General features: G+C 34.3%; 2 protein-coding genes across 2 annotated transcripts in view; both read right to left on the bottom strand.

Annotated features, from left to right (window-relative positions):
- Positions 1–20,632, bottom strand: part of LOC111057624 (E3 ubiquitin-protein ligase MYLIP) — a 92,451-nt gene that overhangs the window by 13,943 nt on the left and 57,876 nt on the right. The gene's annotated exons all lie outside the window — the stretch shown is intronic.
- LOC120355086 lies at positions 1,620–4,669 on the bottom strand. The gene is made up of 2 exons (XM_039443392.1): positions 3,399–4,669; positions 1,620–3,365 (listed from the first exon to the last, which is right to left on the bottom strand). The coding sequence occupies exon 1, from the start codon at positions 4,427–4,429 to the stop codon at positions 3,401–3,403; it is 1,029 nt and encodes a 342-aa protein (XP_039299326.1). The 5' UTR covers positions 4,430–4,669; the 3' UTR covers positions 1,620–3,365; positions 3,399–3,400.

Below are 20,632 nucleotides of genomic sequence, written 5' to 3'. Positions count from 1 at the left end.
TAAAACGTCTCATTCAAACTCAGACAAAGAATGATTGTTTATTTAATCAACATCATAATCTTAGCTGTCTCCATAGAGATAGTGAAAGACGTCAGCTGAGGCTTCTGTAACTACCCCCCTCCAGTCTTTACTATCTCTATTATAGAGATGTAAATAGAACTCATAAAAACAAAACATGGAAAACAACATAATAAAAACATTTCGGAAATCTTTCCTTACTCATCTTCATTATAGTTCCTTTTCGATCTTCTAATCTCACTCAAATGCACAATTTCATGTCTACCTCGTCCATTGTTGTGTTGTTTTTTTACCTCCACTCGGTTCCTATGTAGTAGATCAATCACTTCATATGGTCCAACAAATCTATGATCCGATTTCGTTCTCTTGTGATGATTTTTCTTGAAGATTATGTCACCTACTTTTATTTTATTCATGTCTTCAGCCACCTCCAAATTATACTTTTTTGTCCTCCGAACTTTCTCGTTCATGATTTTTCTCTCCACTTCTCTATGCTCCTCTGGATGCTCAACTAACTCAAATGGTGAAAAATTTGTTGAAGAATGTATGCTACTATTATATGCCAGAATAGCTCTTGCCATTGCTTCTTCCCCACAGATGTTTCTATCAACTTCTAATAAGTGCAAATGTTCAGTTAGCGTGCTATGTAAACGTTCCATCATTCCATGAGATTGCGGATGTCCTACTGTAGTGAAGTGGCTGTCGATACCAAGTTCCTCTAAAAGTTTTTTGATCCGATTGTTGTCGAATTCTTTTCCTTTATCCATTAACAACATGTTGGGGGTATTGAAGAGCCCAAAAAATGCTAGTAAATTTTGTTCCATGCACTTGGCTGTTTTATTCTTTAAAATCCATGCAGAAGCAAGCCTTGTAAAACAATCGATTGTAGTAAGATACTTCAGTTTATTGTAATAGAAAATGTCAACTTGAATTATTTCTGCTGGTCTTGCGGGAGTAGGTGTGACCATCTGAGGCGTCTTGTAAGGCTTTCTGTCATATTTTGCTATATTGCATGCTGCACACTTTCCCAGCACATTTCTTATTGTTTTGGCCATATTCAGCCAATAATACTGCCGTTTCAGGTGTTGCAACGTTTCCTTTTCCCCTCTATGGTTGGTCCTTCCAATGTGATATTGTTCTACAACTTCTTGTTGTTCTCTTCTATCTTCAACTGTTTTAACTTGTCTATCACAAATTATCAAGTGTATTTTTGAGTCCCAGCATTCATCTTTATGAAAGCTCTTAATTTTATCAATAAAATCTTTTCCCTTGGAAAATATAAAATAAACTTTCCCCCTTACCATCAACTGCTTTATTGTATGTTTCAGTTCATCATCTGTCGCCTGAGGGCCAATTGTAATTGTATAAGTATGAATTGGGCCATAACGATGGGTAGTTTTTGTTATACCTCCAAAGTTTTGTCTTTCAAGAATTATTTGATTACGTTTATCATTTATAATGCAATTTTCCATCACTTCCAAATTAATTTGCTTCACTTGTAGAGGATTTATATTCCGAGATAAACAATCAGCAACTACATTATCTACTCCTTTAATGTGTTGAATTTTGAATGAGTAAACAGCCATTTTTCTTTCCACTTGGTTATCCTGGCGGATGTTTCTTTCAGCTTATTCATCCATAAAAGTGGCATGTGATCTGTTCTTAGCACAAATTCATTTCCGTAAAGGTATGGTCTAAAATTCTCAACACACCATACAATAGCAAGAAATTCCCTTTCAATTGTACTATAACGCCTCTCGGCCGGAGTAAGTTTCCTGCTTGCAAAAGCAACCGGTTTCTCATTTTGGGATAGTACACCTCCTATTGCTTCCCCACTAGCATCTGTTGTTAATGTAAAGGGTTGTTGAAGATCTGGAAACTGAAGTATAGGCGTTGAACAAATTGCTTCTTTACACTTTTCAACTGCTTGGATAACATCTGATGATATGTGGAACTTCACACCTCTTTTTAATAAGTTTGTTAATGGATCAGTCATCTGTGCAAATTTGTGAATGAATTTTCTATAATAGCCGACCATGCCTAAAAATGTTTTTATCTCTTTCAAATTCTTTGGAATGGGAATGTCTTTTATTGCACTAATTTTCTGGCTGTCAGGACGAACTCCACTTTCCGAAATCACATGACCCATGAATTTCACTTCAGATTGACACAAGTTAGTTTTTTCCTTTGACAGCTTAAGGCCAAACTTCCTTATTCTTTCAAATAACTGTGTGAGATGTGCTTTATGATCTTCGAGATTCTTGCTGAACACAATGATATCATCCATGTAGATTTGTATTGCTTCTTCATTTATGTCTTCTAAAAACTCATCCATCAGCCTTTGAAACGTTGGTACTGCGTTTTTCAATCCAAAAGGCATCCTTGTAAATTCATAATGTCCTCTCTCAAAGCTAAATGCTGTCTTCTCCATGTCCCTTGGATTCATTCTTATTTGATGGTATCCCGACTTTAGATCCAGAGTGCTGAAAACTTTAGCTCCGAATTGCATTCTGTCAATCATATCCTCTAGCCTTGGAAGGGGATATCTCTCCAACTCTGTTTGATCATTTAAAACTCTGAAATCTACAACCACCCTATGTTTTGGCGGTTCTCCAGGGGAAGACTTTTTTGGTACAACCCATAATGGATTACAAAATGGAGAGATAGACTTTTTTATAATGCCCTGTTCTAGCATATCCTTAATGTGTTCTCTAATGATTTTTTTCATTGCATGTGGATACCTTCTGGCTTTTATAAATATTGGTTTTGATGACTTTAATTGAATTGAGTGCAGAACTCTCCCTGTTGTTGTCAGACTCTCTCCTTCATTATATAAAGTGTCCTTATACTTTTCCAGCATATAGAATGCTAATTTTTCTTGTTCCTTGTCTATAAATTGTTCATTACAATTTCCTCTCACAATGGAACCCATTAGTAAATGTTTTTCTTTAGCAATTGAATTTTTCGATTTATAATTTCTATCCCCCAACTTGATTATCCATTGACCATTTATATTGATAGGAGCAGCTCCAAGATCTCTCATCATATCACAACCAATTATCACATCATACTTGTTGTTCATTATTTCTGTTGATACATGAACTCTCATAATTTTTTTAAAACCAATCAATCCAAACAGATTTAAATCTACTTCCCCTTTTAAAGCTTTTCTTCCTGTCAAAGTTAACATTTCACAAGAACACCATACTATTTTCAAACTATGATCAATTTTTATTAATGCTTCTTCCGAAATTATTGTACTGTCCGATCCTGTATCATACAAGCAATAAACATCCCAACTCTTCACATAAAATATAGGTAGCTCTCCTTTTTTGCAATCCACTTTTTGCTCCTTGCTACCTATATTCCTCATCCGAAATCCTCAATCTTTATTCCTACCTTTCTTTGTCGATAATTTGGATGATTTATTTTCCTTCAATTCAGGCCAGTCTTTTTCATTTTTCTCTCGATATTGACTTTCATAACGGTAACAGCTATTTTCAATATCTGAGGAGTGAGTTAAACTCTCTCCATCAGAACTACCTTCCAAATTTTTTTTGCGATTTTCCTTCCTCCTCAAAGCATTGACTTCTCTTCTTCCAAAATTCTTTTTTGGGGTAACTTCCTTTCTATAAATGTAAGGACATTCTCTGGCAAAATGCCCTTCTTCTCTACACTCCCAACACTCGTTTCGTGCTAATTTCCCTTCTCTTTCCTTTCTATTTCCTTTCCCATTAGTAACCAATCCCTTTACATCAGTTCTCCATTTCTGGTTCGATCTGTTACCATAAACAGGAGAGGTTCTACTATTAAGTGAATATCTTCTCTTATTCTCAACCACTCTCCAATTTGAGTGTCTATGACTAGCTTCTTTCCAATAAGACTCCTCATCTTTGACAATTTGAATAGTCTCTTCTAAAGACTGAGGTTTTGCAATTTTCACACTCGTACATACTCGCTCCGAAGCTGCTCTTAACAAAACTTCCATTGATAACTCTTCATAGATTTTATTTCTCCATACCCCTTCCTCTTTAGTATTACACGAATCTAAAACTTTCGATTTCAATTCTTTAACCAATTGCGATAACCGATTGGCAAAACTACCAATTGACTCTCCCAAATCACGATTCAATTCCAACACTCTCATTGCCATTGCAGAGACTGATTTCCTTGCACCTGCATAACGTTCTTTAAGGGCTTTTTTAACATCCTCCCAAGATGAACTGAACGATACTCCCAAATCAACCATAATTGATGTACTTATTCTAGACAAGAAAAACGAATGCAGGTTTGTAGTTGTTAATTCATCAAAATTGCTGTCAATAATTTGAGAATGGATGGCATCTTCATCTAGAGTTCTTTTACCTCTCCTTGGAACTCCTGAATTGATCCGATCAAATTCATGAGACATTTCACGTCCATAAGTGGTGGTTCTTTCCCGGTAATTTCAATATTTGATGCAATTTCCTTTTTCCTCCTTGGCATTTTCAAAATCTATCCGAAAATTCCTATTAACTTCAATTAAAAATACTAGATAATATTTTGGTTTCGGCACCAGTTAAGTAGATAGGAATAAAACGTCTCATTCAAACTCAGACAAAGAATGATTGTTTATTTAATCAACATCATAATCTTAGCTGTCTCCATAGAGATAGTGAAAGACGTCAGCTGAGGCTTCATACATTGAGTTTGATATTCTTCTTATAATGGGGAACGGTCCACTTCTAACTTCATCTAATTTATTTCTATTCAACTTGTTCCCTTTTTCTATATACACTAGTTCTTTTTCCTTGAAACCATATATTCTTCTGTTCTTATCACATCTCAGTTTGTTCCGTTTGTGGTTTAAATTGGAATTTTTTATTGCTTCTTCTCTGTCTATTTGTAAGTTTCGTTTTTTCCTCAGTTGTGATGGTATTATTTCCAAATCCTCTCCCAATAGCAGTTATCTTGGTGTAAATTTAGTAGTGCTATGGATTGTCTTGTTGTATTCTGATGTGCAACTTTCCGCTATTTTCGACCACGTCTGCGTTCTTCCTTCTGGACTATTCACTTTGCATCTAATACGATTCACCAATGTCTGGTTTAGCCGCTCATTAAGACCATTTGATTGTGGGCAATCTACCGATGTGAACACCATTGTAACACCTTTTTCGAGTAGGTAATCTCTAAACATTTTTGATTTGATAGACGCATATTGATCAGCTAATAGGATCTTGACAGAATGGTTTTGTAAGATAGGATCTAGCAAACGAATGTATTCTTTAGTAGTTTGACCGCTAGAGCTTGAAGTGAATGCATATCTAGAGAAGTGATCGACCAATATGTGTAGGTATCGTTTTGTTGAGTTGTTTCCACCAAACCCTCCAACAGTATCTATCGACATGATCTCATACGGTTCACTAGCTGGACCCAATTGTGAAAGTAATCCTATTGAGCGACCTCTTCTTGTTTTATTATTCTTACATATATGACACGAATCACAATAGAGCTTGACCATTTCATCCATGTTGGAAAAGTAGTAATGTGGACGTATGTGTAATAGTGTGTGGTGAGTTCCGATATGTCCTAGTTGAAAATGAATTTTCTCAATCAATTCTTTACCCTTTTCTTGAGAAAGGAAGATTCTTTTGTTTCCTTTCATACATTTGTAGAATATTTCCTCTTTATATTCAACATTCCTATTATTCATTATTGCTTCTTTGTTTTTTTCTTGATCGTCTTTTATTTCTTGTATAGATATCAAATTCACAACTGTTAAAATGTCTTCATTTCCTTCAAAGTGCTCTAAAACTGGATTTCTTGATAAAGTATCTGCTTCAACATTTCCTTTTCCTGGGCTATATATCAATGTGAAATCATATTGCGATAGGTAGTATACAAGATCTCCCAATTCTTCATCGGTTCGTGCTTTCACTCTGAGATTCTCCAATGGTTTGTGGTCTGTGATCACTGTAAACTTCCGTCCTATCAACCAATATTGCCAATACATAATTGTCTCTTTTATAGCCATACATTCCAGATAAATAGCTTTTTTCTTCTTTTGAGCAGAGCTCAGTTTTTTTGAAAAATATGCTACTGGATGAAGCTCATTATTTTCTTTTGGTTGTTTCAGTACAGCTCCAAATCCCTCTCCACTGGCATCGGTGAAAATGAATACTGGTTTTTCATAATCATAAATTTGTAATACGGGACTAGAACATAAGTATTTCTTCACGTTTTGGAAAGCTTTATCACATGTCTCTGACCAGATAAAAGGTATGTCCTTCCTCAGTAGATTGTGTAAAGGTTCTAGAACTTTCACTGCATTCTCTATGTATTTATAATAGACATTTATTTTGCCCTTAGACTGGCGTACATTCTTCTTGGTTTTCGGTTGTTTGTCTCTTTTCAATTGCTTTGAGATTGTCAGTGAGTGGACGGACTGAGTTATTTTCAATTATGTGTCCCAAATATTTAATTGAACTCCTTGCAAAGTTACATTTTTCCAATTTCAGCTTGAACCCTTCTTTATAAACCGCATCAAGTACGAGGTTTATATGTTTCAAGTGTTCCTCAAATGTCTTTGAAAATATTAAAATATCATCAATGTAGCAAGTACAAAAATCAGTCAACTTATTTTTTTGTAAAGTGTTACCCAATATTCTTTGAAAAATTGCAGGCGCGGTCTTCAAACCAAATGGTATCCGTAACCATTATAATTCTGAATTAACCGTATATATATATATATATATATATATATATATATATATATATAATTTATATATAGTATATACACTCAGTTTCAAGAGTATTCAGACCAGTACAGGACAGCTCGAAGGCAGGATGAGTTCTACTTTGCTGCGGAGACTGAAGCCATTGTACTGAATGCAATCTTGTCCATCAAGAGTGAAGCTGTTGGTGCTGATTTGCTTCCAATGAAATTTATCAAAATTATTTTGCCTATTGCCCTTCCATTCATCACACATCTCTATAACACTTCACTCATTTCTTCTGTTTTCCCCTCTGAATTCAAAACCTCCAAAATCATCCCTCTCAATAAAACTTCCAATCCTTCCTCTCCATCTGATTATCGTCCAGTTGCAGTGCTGTCTGTCATGTCCAAGGGGCTAGAAAAATATGCACATGAACAAATTAATGGTCATGTTTCAACTTTCAACCTTCTCAATAAATTCCAATCAGGCTTCAGGAAGGGATACAGTACTATGAGTGCCCTTTTATGTGTAACAGATGATATACGCTTGGCTATGGGTAATGGACAGCTTACTCTGATGGTACTGATTGATATGAGTAAGGCCTTTAATTCAATATATCATCCTCTACTTCTTAAAAAATTGATTAATCTGGGATTTTCAGCCAACAGCATTGCCTGGATTAGATCATATCTAGCAGATAGACAGCAGTGTGTACTGGCAAATGGAGGTCAATCTGGGTGGCGAGTGGTCAATAGGGGTGTGCCACAGGGATCGGTGCTGGGCCCTCTGTTATTCAGCTTATACATTAATGACTTACCTGACAGACTGACCAATACTAAATATCACATGTATGCTGACGACCTGCAAATTTACTTGCATTTTGACATTGACGACTTTGACAACGCTGTTAACAAAATGAACTTTGACTTACTCAGCATCACGGAATGGACATCACAACATGGTTTAAACATTAATGAAAATAAATCAAAAGCAATAGTAATAGGACATAATAGACGCTTACCTAACCTTGACTATGCCAATGGACCTTTTGTGACAATAAATGACCAACAGTTGGAATACTGTAATATAGTAAAAAACTTGGGTGTCTTAATGAACAGACATCTCGACTGGACCGAACACATTACTAGCACTTGTAATAGGGTCTTTGCTGGCATACATTATCTGAAGAAGATCAGCCCTTTTCTACCTTTTCAGGTAAGATTGATGCTGGTAAAGACCCTAATCTTTCCGACCTTTCTCTACTGTGACGCTGTTACCCATGACATGACTGTGGCACTGTCTGATAGGCTTCAGAGAGCTCAAAATTATTGCTTAAGATTTGTTAATAATCTAGATCGAGGTGAACATATCACTCCCTACTTCGTTCAGCTTAACGTGCTCAGGCTCAAAAGGTTTCGATCCTACCGCATACTTATGTTTCTATTTAAACTAATCGCCAATAAGAGCCCTGATTATTTGAGTTTTAAATTTAGATTTCTGGGAGAGGTGGAACTAGAAATAGTTTGTCTGTGTTGACTGTGCCTAGGCATCGTACGGTGGTCTATAATAGGTCTTTTCATGTGACTGCCTGCCGACTGTGGAACTCGTTACCAATGGAGGTGAGGGCAATTCAGCGGCAATCCCAGTTCAGTGCGGCTGTCATGAACTTTGTGAGGAGGGCTGGCTGGAGCGACTTATAGCGACTGTGTATTGATTAATATATCTTCTTTGTACGTGTGTGTGTGTGTGTGTGTGTGTGTTGTGTGTGTGTGTGTGTGTGGTGTGTGTGTGTGTGTGTGTGTGTGTGTGTGTGTGTGTGTGTGTGTGTTGTGTGTGTGTGTGTGTGTGTGTGTGTGTGTGTGTGTGTGGTGTGTGGTGTGTGTGTGTGGTGTGTGTGTGTGTGTGTGTGTGTGTGTGAATGTAGAATCTGGAAATTGGCTCCTTGATGGTCTTTTTTTTACAATAAATTAAATATTATAAATGTGGTTTACTTATTCACTTCAAGATTTATAATAATATGTAGGAATGGAATGTATAGCAAACACTATAGTTGTCGTTTTGTATACATTAGGATCTCTTTTTTTTTTGTTCACTACAATGATGAAGTATCACTACTGTTAATCAGTATTGTTATATATATATTTTTTTCCAAATTAATTAATTTTCTTCTCTTTTCAATTATTTAAAATTTGTTATTATTTCAAATAAGTAGATATTGTTTGTTTTTTCATATTGTTTGTAATATTTTTATTCTTTATTATATTATTTGTATTTTTTTGTATTGTTATCTTGTAATAGAGAGTTAAGTGTAAGAGAGGGCCGACTGCGCCCTAACTTCGCTCTCTACGTAAATAAAGGCAGTAATTCAATTCAATTCAATTCAGTATACATATATAATAGGTGATATACTATTAATAGAGAATGAATATATCTCTATTAATAGTATATCACCTATTATACAGAGTGATTCATAATTATGGTAAAATATTTTAATACGTGATAGTAAAGGTAAAAATAAGAAAAAAAGTTCAGATAAACATATATCCATAAACGCTTCATTAGCGAGCTATACAGGGTGAAAGATTTCGCCCAGAATTCAGTTCCTCTGGTGAAATACACCGATGCTGAATTGTAAACACAGTTGAATAAAACTAGTCTGGAAGCTGTAGTGTGAGTAGTTTTTGAGGAAAAAGTTGAAATATGCAAAAAATCTAAGTAGAAAAACACAGACTTCTACGTTTGTTGCCCAATAACTTTTTTTAATGACCAGTAAACAAATAATTTTTCGCAATAAAAATTGTAGAGAATTTAATTCTGAAAAGAATTATGTAAGCTGTGTAAACTAAATTCAAATAAAAGTTGAATAAAATGTATTCTTATGTGGTACATTACACCACAAAAATTTGCTGTTTTACGAGGAGAGAACTAATAACTCATAAGTTATAGCTGATTGCAAATAAAATATTGGGTTTTTTATGAAAATTTTTTTTATATGAAAGTAGCATATCTAAATGACATTAAACTTATACCAAAAGACTAGTTGATTATGCCATTAAGCCTGGGAGGAAGCTCGAGCAGAAGTAGATGATCTCCTATGATTCCTGCCCAAATGTTTACTGAAAACTGATGTTGTGGAAGATTAGGATTGATGGTATGAGGATTCTCAGCTGCCCAAATATGTTGGTTGTGGACGTTAACGATAGCTGTTCTTGTAGATTGTGCCTCGTCGGTAAATAAAACGGTTGTTAAAAAGTTTGAGTAAACAAGTTTTTCTAAAAACCATCGGCAAATACCAGCACAGGGAATACAGTCTCGTGGCAATAGAGTATGAACTTTCTGGAGGTGGTATGGATGTAATTGTTGCTATTTTAGTATCCTCCAAATAATAGATTGATTGACATTAAACTGCACGGACAATTCTCTCGTGCTCTTCTCTGGATGTTCATAAATTTCATTAAGAACTTGTTCTTCTAACTCAACAGTCATAGTAGATCGGGGTCTGCCTGCATAAATGTGCTCTTTGGATATCAAAGAATCTGTTTCAGACAGACGTTGATGAATAGTGGCAAAAAACCTTGAACTTGGACATACTCGGTTAGGAAAGTTCTCTTGATACAAACGTCTTGCTTCAGTACTATTACAGTTGTGTCCCATTCCATACATTCAATGCATGTCAGCTAATTCGGAGTATGAATAAAGTCTAAGATTACCTGCCATTTTTCAAAAGTTAACACTCAACACAAAAGCAAAGTGGAATGGTTACAAATAACTGGTTAATAGATTAGAACAAAAAACACAGCGCGGTTACAGTAGGCCTAACTTACAGTTTGTTTTTTTTTTGTTCAACAGTGAGCGTAGATATTTCTGAAAATAATTTTCAGCTGATAATTTCTTTTAAATATTTTCTTATTCAAAACATAATAAATCAGCTGTTATTAGAATGCATCTTTTATTTGCAATCAGCTACAACCTATGAGTTATTAGTTCTCTCCTCGTAAAACAGCAAATTTTTGTGGTGTAATGTACCACATAAGAATACATTTTATTCAACTTTTATTTGAATTTAGTTTACACAGCTTTCATAATTCTTTTCAGAATTAAATTCTCTACAATTTTTATTGCGAAAAATTATTTGTTTACTGGTCATTAAAAAAAGTTATTGGGCAACAAACGTAGAAGTCTGTGTTTTTCTACTTAGATTTTTTGCATATTTCAACTTTTTCCTCAAAAACTACTCACACTACAGCTTCCAGACTAGTTTTATTCAATTTTTCAGATATTTTTCCATATGAATCCAGCATAAGTTTTTCAAAAACTAGTCCCCAAACAATTCAGCATCGGTGTATTTCACCAGAGGAACTGAATTCTGGGCGAAATCTTTCACCCTGTATAGCTCGCTAATGAAGCGTTTATGGATATATGTTTATATGAACTTTTTTTCTTATTTTTACCTCTACTATCACGTTTTAAAATATTTTACCATAATTATGAATCACCCTGTATATGTATACTGAGTGTATATACTATATATAATATATATATATATATATATATATATATATATATATATATATAAAAGAATACACTTTAAAGTGTATGAACAAGTTTTGGACACTTTAAATAGGTAAACGCTATATATATATATATATATATATATATATATATATATATATAATATATATATTAACTTTTAAAAATTCGCGGATGGATGAATATGGTAAATTATCAACCGGGTTAGCAGTTGCTAATTTACAATAATTGTTACATTGGAGAGTCAAGCAATTTAATCCATTTGGAAGTAAAAGGAAATCACAGTGCAAATTGAACAATGGATAGTCACTTTGAAATTTAGTTGCTCAGTTTGACTAATCTCTTATCACAGTCTCGCTTTCATTCTGTGATGAATCTTTTGAGTAAATCTCATGAAAGGAGAGAATTAACTAGAAAAATTATTATAATTACCCTTATAAAATAAAAGGTTTGCCAAACGAACAGTTAGCACCCGAGCGATAAGGCTTCCTTATCAACATCCGAGTATAAGATAAGAGTACTGTTTTGTACTACACATTTTTTCAAAGAATTATTTAATAAAATTATAATTATTTGCAGATTAAGTACAAATCATTTATGAATTGTTCATTGAACTTTTGGAGGTTTCACTTTTGTTTACAATTGATCAGATGTTTTGTAGCAGCTCAGACACAGCTGACTGACTCAATATATTATAAATGTCATGCCAAGTTTTCATGCAAGCTATAATATTATTTCTAAAATCAAGAACTATTGAAAAAAACAAAGAATTTCAAATAGAAAAATAAAATGTATGTATTATTGTTAAAATTATTGAAGTTCCGATTGAGACACCGAGCTGAACGGTCGCTTAGTTTGCTCTCTTATCAGTGTTTACTGGTCAAGACTTTCGTTTTTGCGGCGTGAAATTGCTGGTTCTTTTCTCTGCTAACCTATTAATTTCGTGAGTTCAGGTGTTTATTAGAATTATAAATAGTGAGTTAATATTGAATTAAATCCTGTGGTTAACGAGTGTTAACGGGAGGCAGATGAGCTCATCCAGTTCAGAAAGTAAGAAGCGTTCTAGAAATTCACCAGAAGTGCATCAGAATCTTGTTAAACGTCAACAGATTGCAAATATGGGTGAGCAAAAGGTCGGAAATATGTCACTTACACAATTAAAGGACTCTTTTAAAAATATTCTAGAGGAAAACATTTCTAAACTTGCTACTAAGGAAGACATTCAAACGCTTAACGCGAAAATTACGGTGTTAGAGGAGGAAAATAAATCGCTTAAAGGAGAGTTAGAAAAAATGCGCCGTATGGGTGAAAAAAGTGAGGAGAGGCTTATTGAGCTCGAAACTAGATCACGAAGAAATAATGTGATTTTCAAAGGATTACGAAACGTGGAAAACAATAAATGTGTTGAGAAAGTGAAAGAATTTTGTTCGGAAGTTTTAGGTGTAACAAGTGAAATCGAAGTAAATAGGGCTCATTTGTTGGGCGAGGACCTTCAGTAATCGCGCATATACCAAAAGATGAACATATCAATAGAATTTTCAAAAATGTTCGCAAGTTGAAAAATACAAATTATGTGGTCCATCGGGATTATCCAAAGGACATTCGTGTTATCCGTGCTAGACTGTTGGCATTGAAGAAAGCTATTGATAGGATGACAAACGGAATTAAAACTTATATAGGATTCGATTTCATGTTGGTGGAAGAAATTAAATTCCAATGGTCGAAAGATGGCAACAGGCTGATGGCTGGTACGGAGGACGGAGCGGAAAAACTGAATGAGATGCTGAGGATGGACTTCACCGAGCAGATACTAGCAATTACGAGGGGAGATCGACGTCGACGACCCGACGCCCAAGTAGCTGGCAACGAGGATGGCGACTCGCCTCATAACGAATGAGGCCGACCCGCGCCCACGGCTCAATCACCACACGGTCAGATAGGTACAGGGAACGGTCGAGGTGAAAACTCTATTCTGTCTATTTTGTATTATAATGTTTGTGGTCTGAAAAGTAAACTTAAAGAGAACAGTTTCTTCAATATCTTAAGAGAATACGACGTAATATGTTTAAGTGAAACTTTTGTGTTGGAGAAAGATGCTGGTTATTTTAATTCGTATCTCTCAGATTTTATAGTTTTATGGAATTGGGGTGTGAGAGTTTTTCATTACGGCAGAGCTAGTGGGGGTTTATTGTTGGGTTTGAATAACAACTCTATTTTTAAAGATAGTATTAGAGTAGAGAGAGTGAGAGATAGACCAGTGGCGATTGTCAAGATTAGTGAAAATAAGGATGTTCATTTATTACCTGTATATATTAATCCCAATAATTGGCAGACAGATTTTGAACAGCTGTATGATTTCCTATTGGAGAATTCAGATTTAGAAATAGCGTTTATAGGTGATAAGAATGTTAGAATAGGCAATATGCAAGGAATGAGAGTAACTGATTATACTGATTATGATTTAGGAGGATTGTACTTATTAAGAACCTCAAAAGACTTGACTATAAATTCAAGAGGAAGAAAGTATTTAGAAATGTGTGATAATCTGGGTTATATTGTTGTTAATGGGAGAACAGAAGGAAACAAGGAGGGTGAGATGACGTTTGTTGGGGCAAGTGGTGCGTCAGTTAATGATATAGCAGCCGTGCCATTGAGTCTTACTTGCTATGTTCACAATTTTAGAGTAATACCGTGTGCGTATTCCGATCATATGCCCATAAAATTGGAAATATACATGGCACGCGAAGATAAGCAACATGATTGTCTGCCTCTGTTGCCCAAACTAGTATTAAGGTGTGGTATTGAGAATTATAAAAATAGAGTCACTGATATTGTTCAAAGCATGGTTGTAGAAGGCAGTGATAATCGTCAATTATTGGACAGTATAAAAAATTGTATAATAGAGGCTTTGAATAGTGAAACAATTGCTAGTGTATGGTGTAAAGATGGCCTGACAAAGAGCTTTGCTACAGAGATGGGTTTAAGGCAGGGATGCGTGATCAGCCCGTTATTATTCTCAATCTTTTTGAATGATTTAGATGATGCTCTAGAGGGAGGCATACTAGTGGCAAACAAACGAATAAGGGTACTAATGTACGCCGATGATATTGTACTCTTGTCAGACTCTCCTGTTAGCTTACAAAGGATGATAAATAATATGAAACTGTATTGCGAGCAGTGGAATCTAACTGTCAACCTGGAAAAATCAAAAATTTTAGTTTTCAGAAACGGTGGAAGAATGGGTAGAAATGAGCGCTGGTTTTTTGGAGGCAATGAAGTGGAACAAGTTAACAGTTATAAATATTTGGGGGTGACATTCACACTAAAAATGAGCATGGAGCAGCACATGAAGGAGAGGTTACAGATTGCAAAATTGAGTTTGAATGTTGGTTGGAACAGAGTGATAAATGACAATAAAATCAATCTTGAAGCTAAATCGGTATTATTTAATGCATGTAGTAGAGCAATAATCTGTTACGCGGCACAAGTGTGGGGGTTTCAGAAATTTGATAGCATTGAGAAACTAAAACGATTGTATATTAAAAGATTGTTCGCTTTGCCAAATAACACACCAAATTACATGTTGTTTCTTGAAACGGATGAAAGGCTGATTTTCGAGTATACATTGAAGCTTCATTTTCAATACATCAATAAAGTTTTGAAAATGGAAAATGATAGATTACCAAAGATTATGGCTGTGGAGGTAATAAGGAAGAAATGTTTTTGGTACAAGGCATGGATACAAATGGCAACAGAGTGCAATGTTAATTTGGATTTTTCCGCTCAGAATATGGGTAACTGGAAGAGAGAAATGTTGAAATTGTTGGATGGGGTGAGAGAGAATTTCAGGGAGGATCTTTTGAGAGGTGCAACGGCGGCAAATTTTCATATTCATTACAGAGCACTGAAATTGGGTCTAGGATCTGCGAGCTATATAAAGGAGCTGAGTAGCCATGCGCTTATAAAATGGGTGATGAAGGCAAGATGTGGATTGATAGATTTGAACTACAAGCCGTGGTTGGAAAATAGAGACATGCGCTGTTCATTATGTAACAGAGGGGATAACGAGGATATTTTCCATTTCCTAGCAGTATGCCCCATTCTATCAGAGTGGAGATGTAGATATTTGGGAGCTATTGAGCTTAACCAGGAAGCATTTATTGATTTTTTGAACGGCAAGGATTGGGTAAAGCTGGCATTATTTTGTAGAGATGCTTGGCGCTATAGGTGGCAATTAATTCAAGAGTTTAATTACTGAGGTATTTCAATAATTTAATAGTTTGGTTTGATATTAAAATACTAATGAACCCCCATTATTATTGTTGTTATTATTATACATCATCTCAATAGTTGTCAATGTTTGTAATTGAGGTCAAGTTGGTGCTGTTTCGTTCTCATCTAGATCATTTCCACTCAAAGGTAATAGGCCTATATACTTTTGAAAAAGAAAGAATTAATCCAATCTAATTTAAGAAATGAAATAGCGTAACATGGATATTTCCTTCTTACGCATGTTTGGTTAGTGCCATAGTAAGTTGTATATTTTGTAATTTAGTCATTGGGTACTCTTTTCCGACTTTTTTCTACTCAGGTTGTTTAATTTAATTTGTGTATTATCAAGAAATTTGATCATTATGTATTATTTGGACTTTATTATTATTTTTTTTCCATTTAAAAAAATGAAGAAAGAAATTGGATCACATTAGAAATATAAAATATCAGAATGCTTCTGTTTTATCCAAAGAGACTCATTTATTTATTTTATTTTGATTTGAAGAATGTGTGTTCATTTATCTTAGTAATTCGGAATTTCCGGCTGACGGTCTTTGACCAAGCCGTATAGTGTATGCAATATTTTTAAATGATACTTCTGGTAAAATATTGTGGTAAAATATTGTTTTTTTTCAATAAAGCACTTTTATATCTATATCTTTATATCTATTGTTAAAATTATTTATTACTCACGAAATTACATCATAATGTCGAATGTTTATAATGAACTAGGTCATACAATGAATATTGTATCATTGATAAGAGCAGCAAAATTAATTATAACAGTTTCGAATATAATAAGAATTGTATAGAAATATTAAATTATAAATTATTGATTCAACTGAGTCACATGGTGAATAGATCTCTTTGGCAAGTCTAAGCCAATGATATGTCATAGAAATAGCACCAAAAGAAATGGTCGTTTGAAAGCATCATATAATCTGTTATCAGCCAGCAAACCTGCCTTATCGTATATGCTAGTGCATGTACACTGTATAGGGGAACTGTATCTAGAGAATTAAGTAATTTAAAAAATTATAAAAATTAAATTATTATTGTAATCAAAGGAATTATATTTTACTGCTTGCCACTGACGTCATGCCTACGTCATAATCATTCTACCAATGGCGAATTTTCATGCAAATTAATTACACAGATTCTCAGAAAAGAGTTCTAGCCAAAGGCTTAGAAGAAGGCAAGACTTCCATTTTAAAATCCTCACCGCTAAGACCTTGTTGAAAAGTTACCAAAGACCTATTAGTGAAATTTCGTTCGATTTTTGTATTTCTTATTTGTGAGCCAATATCTTAGGCTAATTTATCTATTATTTTGTAAATTTACTCATCAATTGATTATTCTAGAAATTCAAATTTAATTATCCCCTAATTTATTTGGTGAATGAGATATTTAATTAAAATTCCACACGTGCTAAGACCGAGGCCTGGACCAGCCACCGATCATACCAAATTTGATCTAAAGGAACCACGACCGCCAAGAGGATTCACGTGAGTTTTATATTTTTGGGGCCCCAATCTACGCTTCAAAAGAAAATATAGTGCAGAAAAATATAAAAAATTTTCTTCGTTAAAGTAATGGCCACGCCAACAAGCGCTTATAACTATTAAGATCCTAGATTTTATCTGGTATAGAATTTATAAGAACTTGTAGTTGATTAACTATCCTCCGCTGCCAGAACCCCGACCTGAGTAATTTAAAAAAAATATTTTATAATTTGTTTTCAGTATTTTTCAAAAACTGTTAAATTTATCAATTATAAATTCTGTTGGATCATGCATGGTATCATGCGAGTACAAGCAAATTTCTAATTATTTTGTTAACGTTAAACTATTCTCAATCTGTAATCCAAGCTTTAAATCTGCACTGTCAAATCATATATTTTATTATATTTCCATTTTGTCCATTCGTCTTCTGAGTTCGATTATTTCTTAAGCCTGTCAATTATTGTGTCTGACACGTTCTATATTATCAAGAACCAATCAAGTACGATCATTGAAATAATTAATTCAACCTGGATATTGGAACAGATCTAAGTGGATGTAGTGTGTGGGGTCAGATCGAGATTACCTATTTTCTGTCCTTACCTGCTCATATATCAGCTTTTATCTGTTACCAACTTTGGCTTGGGAGCGAATTTTTTGACTGTATGGCAGATGCAGCTGGAGATAATATAATTTCCTACAATAGAGCATAAAGCCCGACAAGACTGTTCTCGAAATATATTCAGAACGATCTCTGGTCCTTAGTACCCTATCTCAATCCTTCGGAACTTATTAGACGCAGTCCCGTAGATTATCTACATCGGGATTTCTGCTCGACCTGTATGATTTTATATGCTGTTTCATCACAGGTAATGTTTTAAGATATCCGTATTCAGTGTTTAGCGACCGCTACACTACCTCTGAAAGTTTTATCATTATACAATCAGTCATAAGAAGAATCAAGGGTGAGCGAGTGTTTATGCCTCCCACGATTCAGACGATTGTATCGAATCTTGTAGTGACTCAATCAGTCTGGTGCTCACCTAGCGTCCACGCATGCATTTCAAATTTTTAACCTCAATACTGGTGACTCAGTGCAAGATTCGTTATACGTGGAGCTATTTGCAGCTCCACAATTCATAAACATGATAATCCTAAATAAGTTGATTAACTTAAGGATGTAGCTTATCTTACGTTGAACAATGATCAATTTTCATTAAATTACTATTATGATGACCATTGGAATTTCTGCTTGTGATTTGAAAAAATCATTTTGAGAGCTTTGAAATTCGTACCTATTAGAAAAAGTTGCATTATTACAAGAAATTTTGTTATTTGTTTTAAATACCTTTTACTGTTATTTTCTTTGTTCACCCGATCCGATGATATTCATTCCATTATCAAGTGTTTGAATTTTAAAAAGAGTAATCAAACAAGAAGCAACACAAAAAAGCTATGAAAAGAAATTTTGTTCACAAAATAAGGATGAGTTGAAGAAGTCGGACACGCCATAATCTACAAATTTTATTGAAGAACATCAATATCTAAAACTAGAGTTATCAAATTGTAATACGTCTGACTCGTATTGAGAAGGCACACTTCAAATTAATAAATTCTGTGAGCATACAACAAAAGCCTTATTTTTATCATCAGCATAGTTAAATCAAGAAAATTATAATATTCTGTAGAGTATTGAAATTTGAAAATCTAGATTCAGAACATGTCAAAACAATAGACAAAATTGATTGTTTTGAGCGCCAAAGTGTAAATATGATGCAATGTAGAAAGCAGTCCTGGAAGATCATATTTCATATTTTGCAGCTCTCCTGTGGTTTCACATTAGGTTCTTAGGCTACTTTCACACGATAGGAGACGTGCAACTTGAACACTGAACAGTGTTCACGTTTTTTTGTCGAAGTACATTGAGTCAAATTGTGTCTTTCACATGGTGACTCCTATCCAGGAACCTCGTTTTGTCACGTCTTTTCCCCTCGAGGCAAGCACAAATCGTCACTTTCACATGGTGATTCTACGTCTCTCTGGTCACCACTTTTTCTCAAAAACTATCTTTCTTGAAAATGAAGATAGAAAGATTCTGATTTCGGATTTGGATTCAGCGACCCCAAATTCTTTAAAGCATAAGTCCCGTTTTCGAAAATATCCGAAAACAAGGAAGTTATGGCTGTTTTTAATAAAGCTTTCTATTATCATATAATTATACGGTAAAAACGAACAGGTACTGTACTATACAGTACGTAAGTACTGTAGCTATTATAATACAACTTACACTGTATTCGTGTAGGAAATTTGGTAGGATATTTATCTTGATTTCTGAAAATACCCCAAAATAAGGGAGTAAGATAACTTTGAGAAACCAAAGTTTTCCTGCCGATTGAAGAAACATTAAAAATTAGTCTAAGACATATTATGTCTTAGACTAAAAACGTGTAACAAATATCAGATCACTATTCAAGCTATCAAGCTTTTCATAAATTTATTTGTCTCCTCATGGCAGAAGGTTTGCGCCCAACATTTTCACTTAAACATTTCTGTGATTAAATTGTGATAGAACACATTATCGTATTGATCTTCTAAATCCAGTTACATGTACATTGATTTTTGTAAAATTGATTTTTTACTGTTCCTATGAATTCTTGTAATTCTATGAATTTTTTATACAGGTTCAGCACAACTTCTTAAATAACATTATGTTTGATTCAACAGCATTCATAAGGACGACAAAACATTGAACAACAAAAAAAAAAAACACTCTCTGAGTAACTGGCTTTAACAAAGCAATGGCTTCACGAAATACAGTATGATAATTTAGAATAGTTGGTACAATGGTTATGCTTTTCGCATTATGGCAGCACTGTGCTTGCTCATTCACTTCTCCAGTTGACACTTGTTGACTTGTCAGTTGTTTACTTGACTTGACTTTGACATCTGTCATTACGCGATGTCTGAGTTTGATGTGGAGCTGTTGATTACTGCAGTTTGCAACCGACCTGCTCTTTGGGATAAAAGTCTTGACATCTACAAGGACCGGAATGAAGTCGCCAAAAGTTGGATGGAAGTTAAAAAGAAATAGTCAATAATTGCTGGGAATTCAAAGTGATATTCAACGATTTGAACCTGATAAATTGGATTGTTGAATGACAACTGAAATTTAGTGAATTTTACTGTACAACATTCCTTTTCCTCCTATTTTATTGGGTGATGAGTGGAGATGATTTATGATTTCATATTTGGATTCATCTTTTCATAGTTCAATATTTTTTGGAAAACTAGAACTTTTAAAAATTAAAAATGTTTATGTTTAAACTTATCAGGTGTTCAAAAACTTCTTGAAACCTTTGCCTGTCCCTTTGTGAGGCAGGAGTATTATTATCTTAGTACGTACTATATAATCATAATATTATGATAATGGAAAGCTATATTAAAAACAGCTATAACTCCCTTGTTTTCGGGTATTTTTGAAAATGGGACTTATGCTTTAATGAATTTGGGGTCGCTGAATCCAAATCCGAAATCAGAAATCTTCTATCTATATTTTTAAGGAAGTTAGAATTTGAGAAAAAGTGATGAGTCATACTTTGAGCAAACGTCGGCATAGTT

This window comes from Nilaparvata lugens, chromosome X (assembly GCF_014356525.2).
Source record: "Nilaparvata lugens isolate BPH chromosome X, ASM1435652v1, whole genome shotgun sequence".
Taxonomy (NCBI): Eukaryota; Metazoa; Arthropoda; class Insecta; order Hemiptera; family Delphacidae; genus Nilaparvata; species Nilaparvata lugens.
Note: the sequence above shows the minus strand (reverse complement) of the source record. Positions and strands in the feature narration are given on the sequence as shown.

Coding starts and splice junctions, on each gene's coding strand:
- LOC120355086 (XM_039443392.1), bottom strand. CDS start 4,429: ATGTCTCATGAATTTGATCGGATCAATTCAGGAGTTCCAAGGAGAGGT.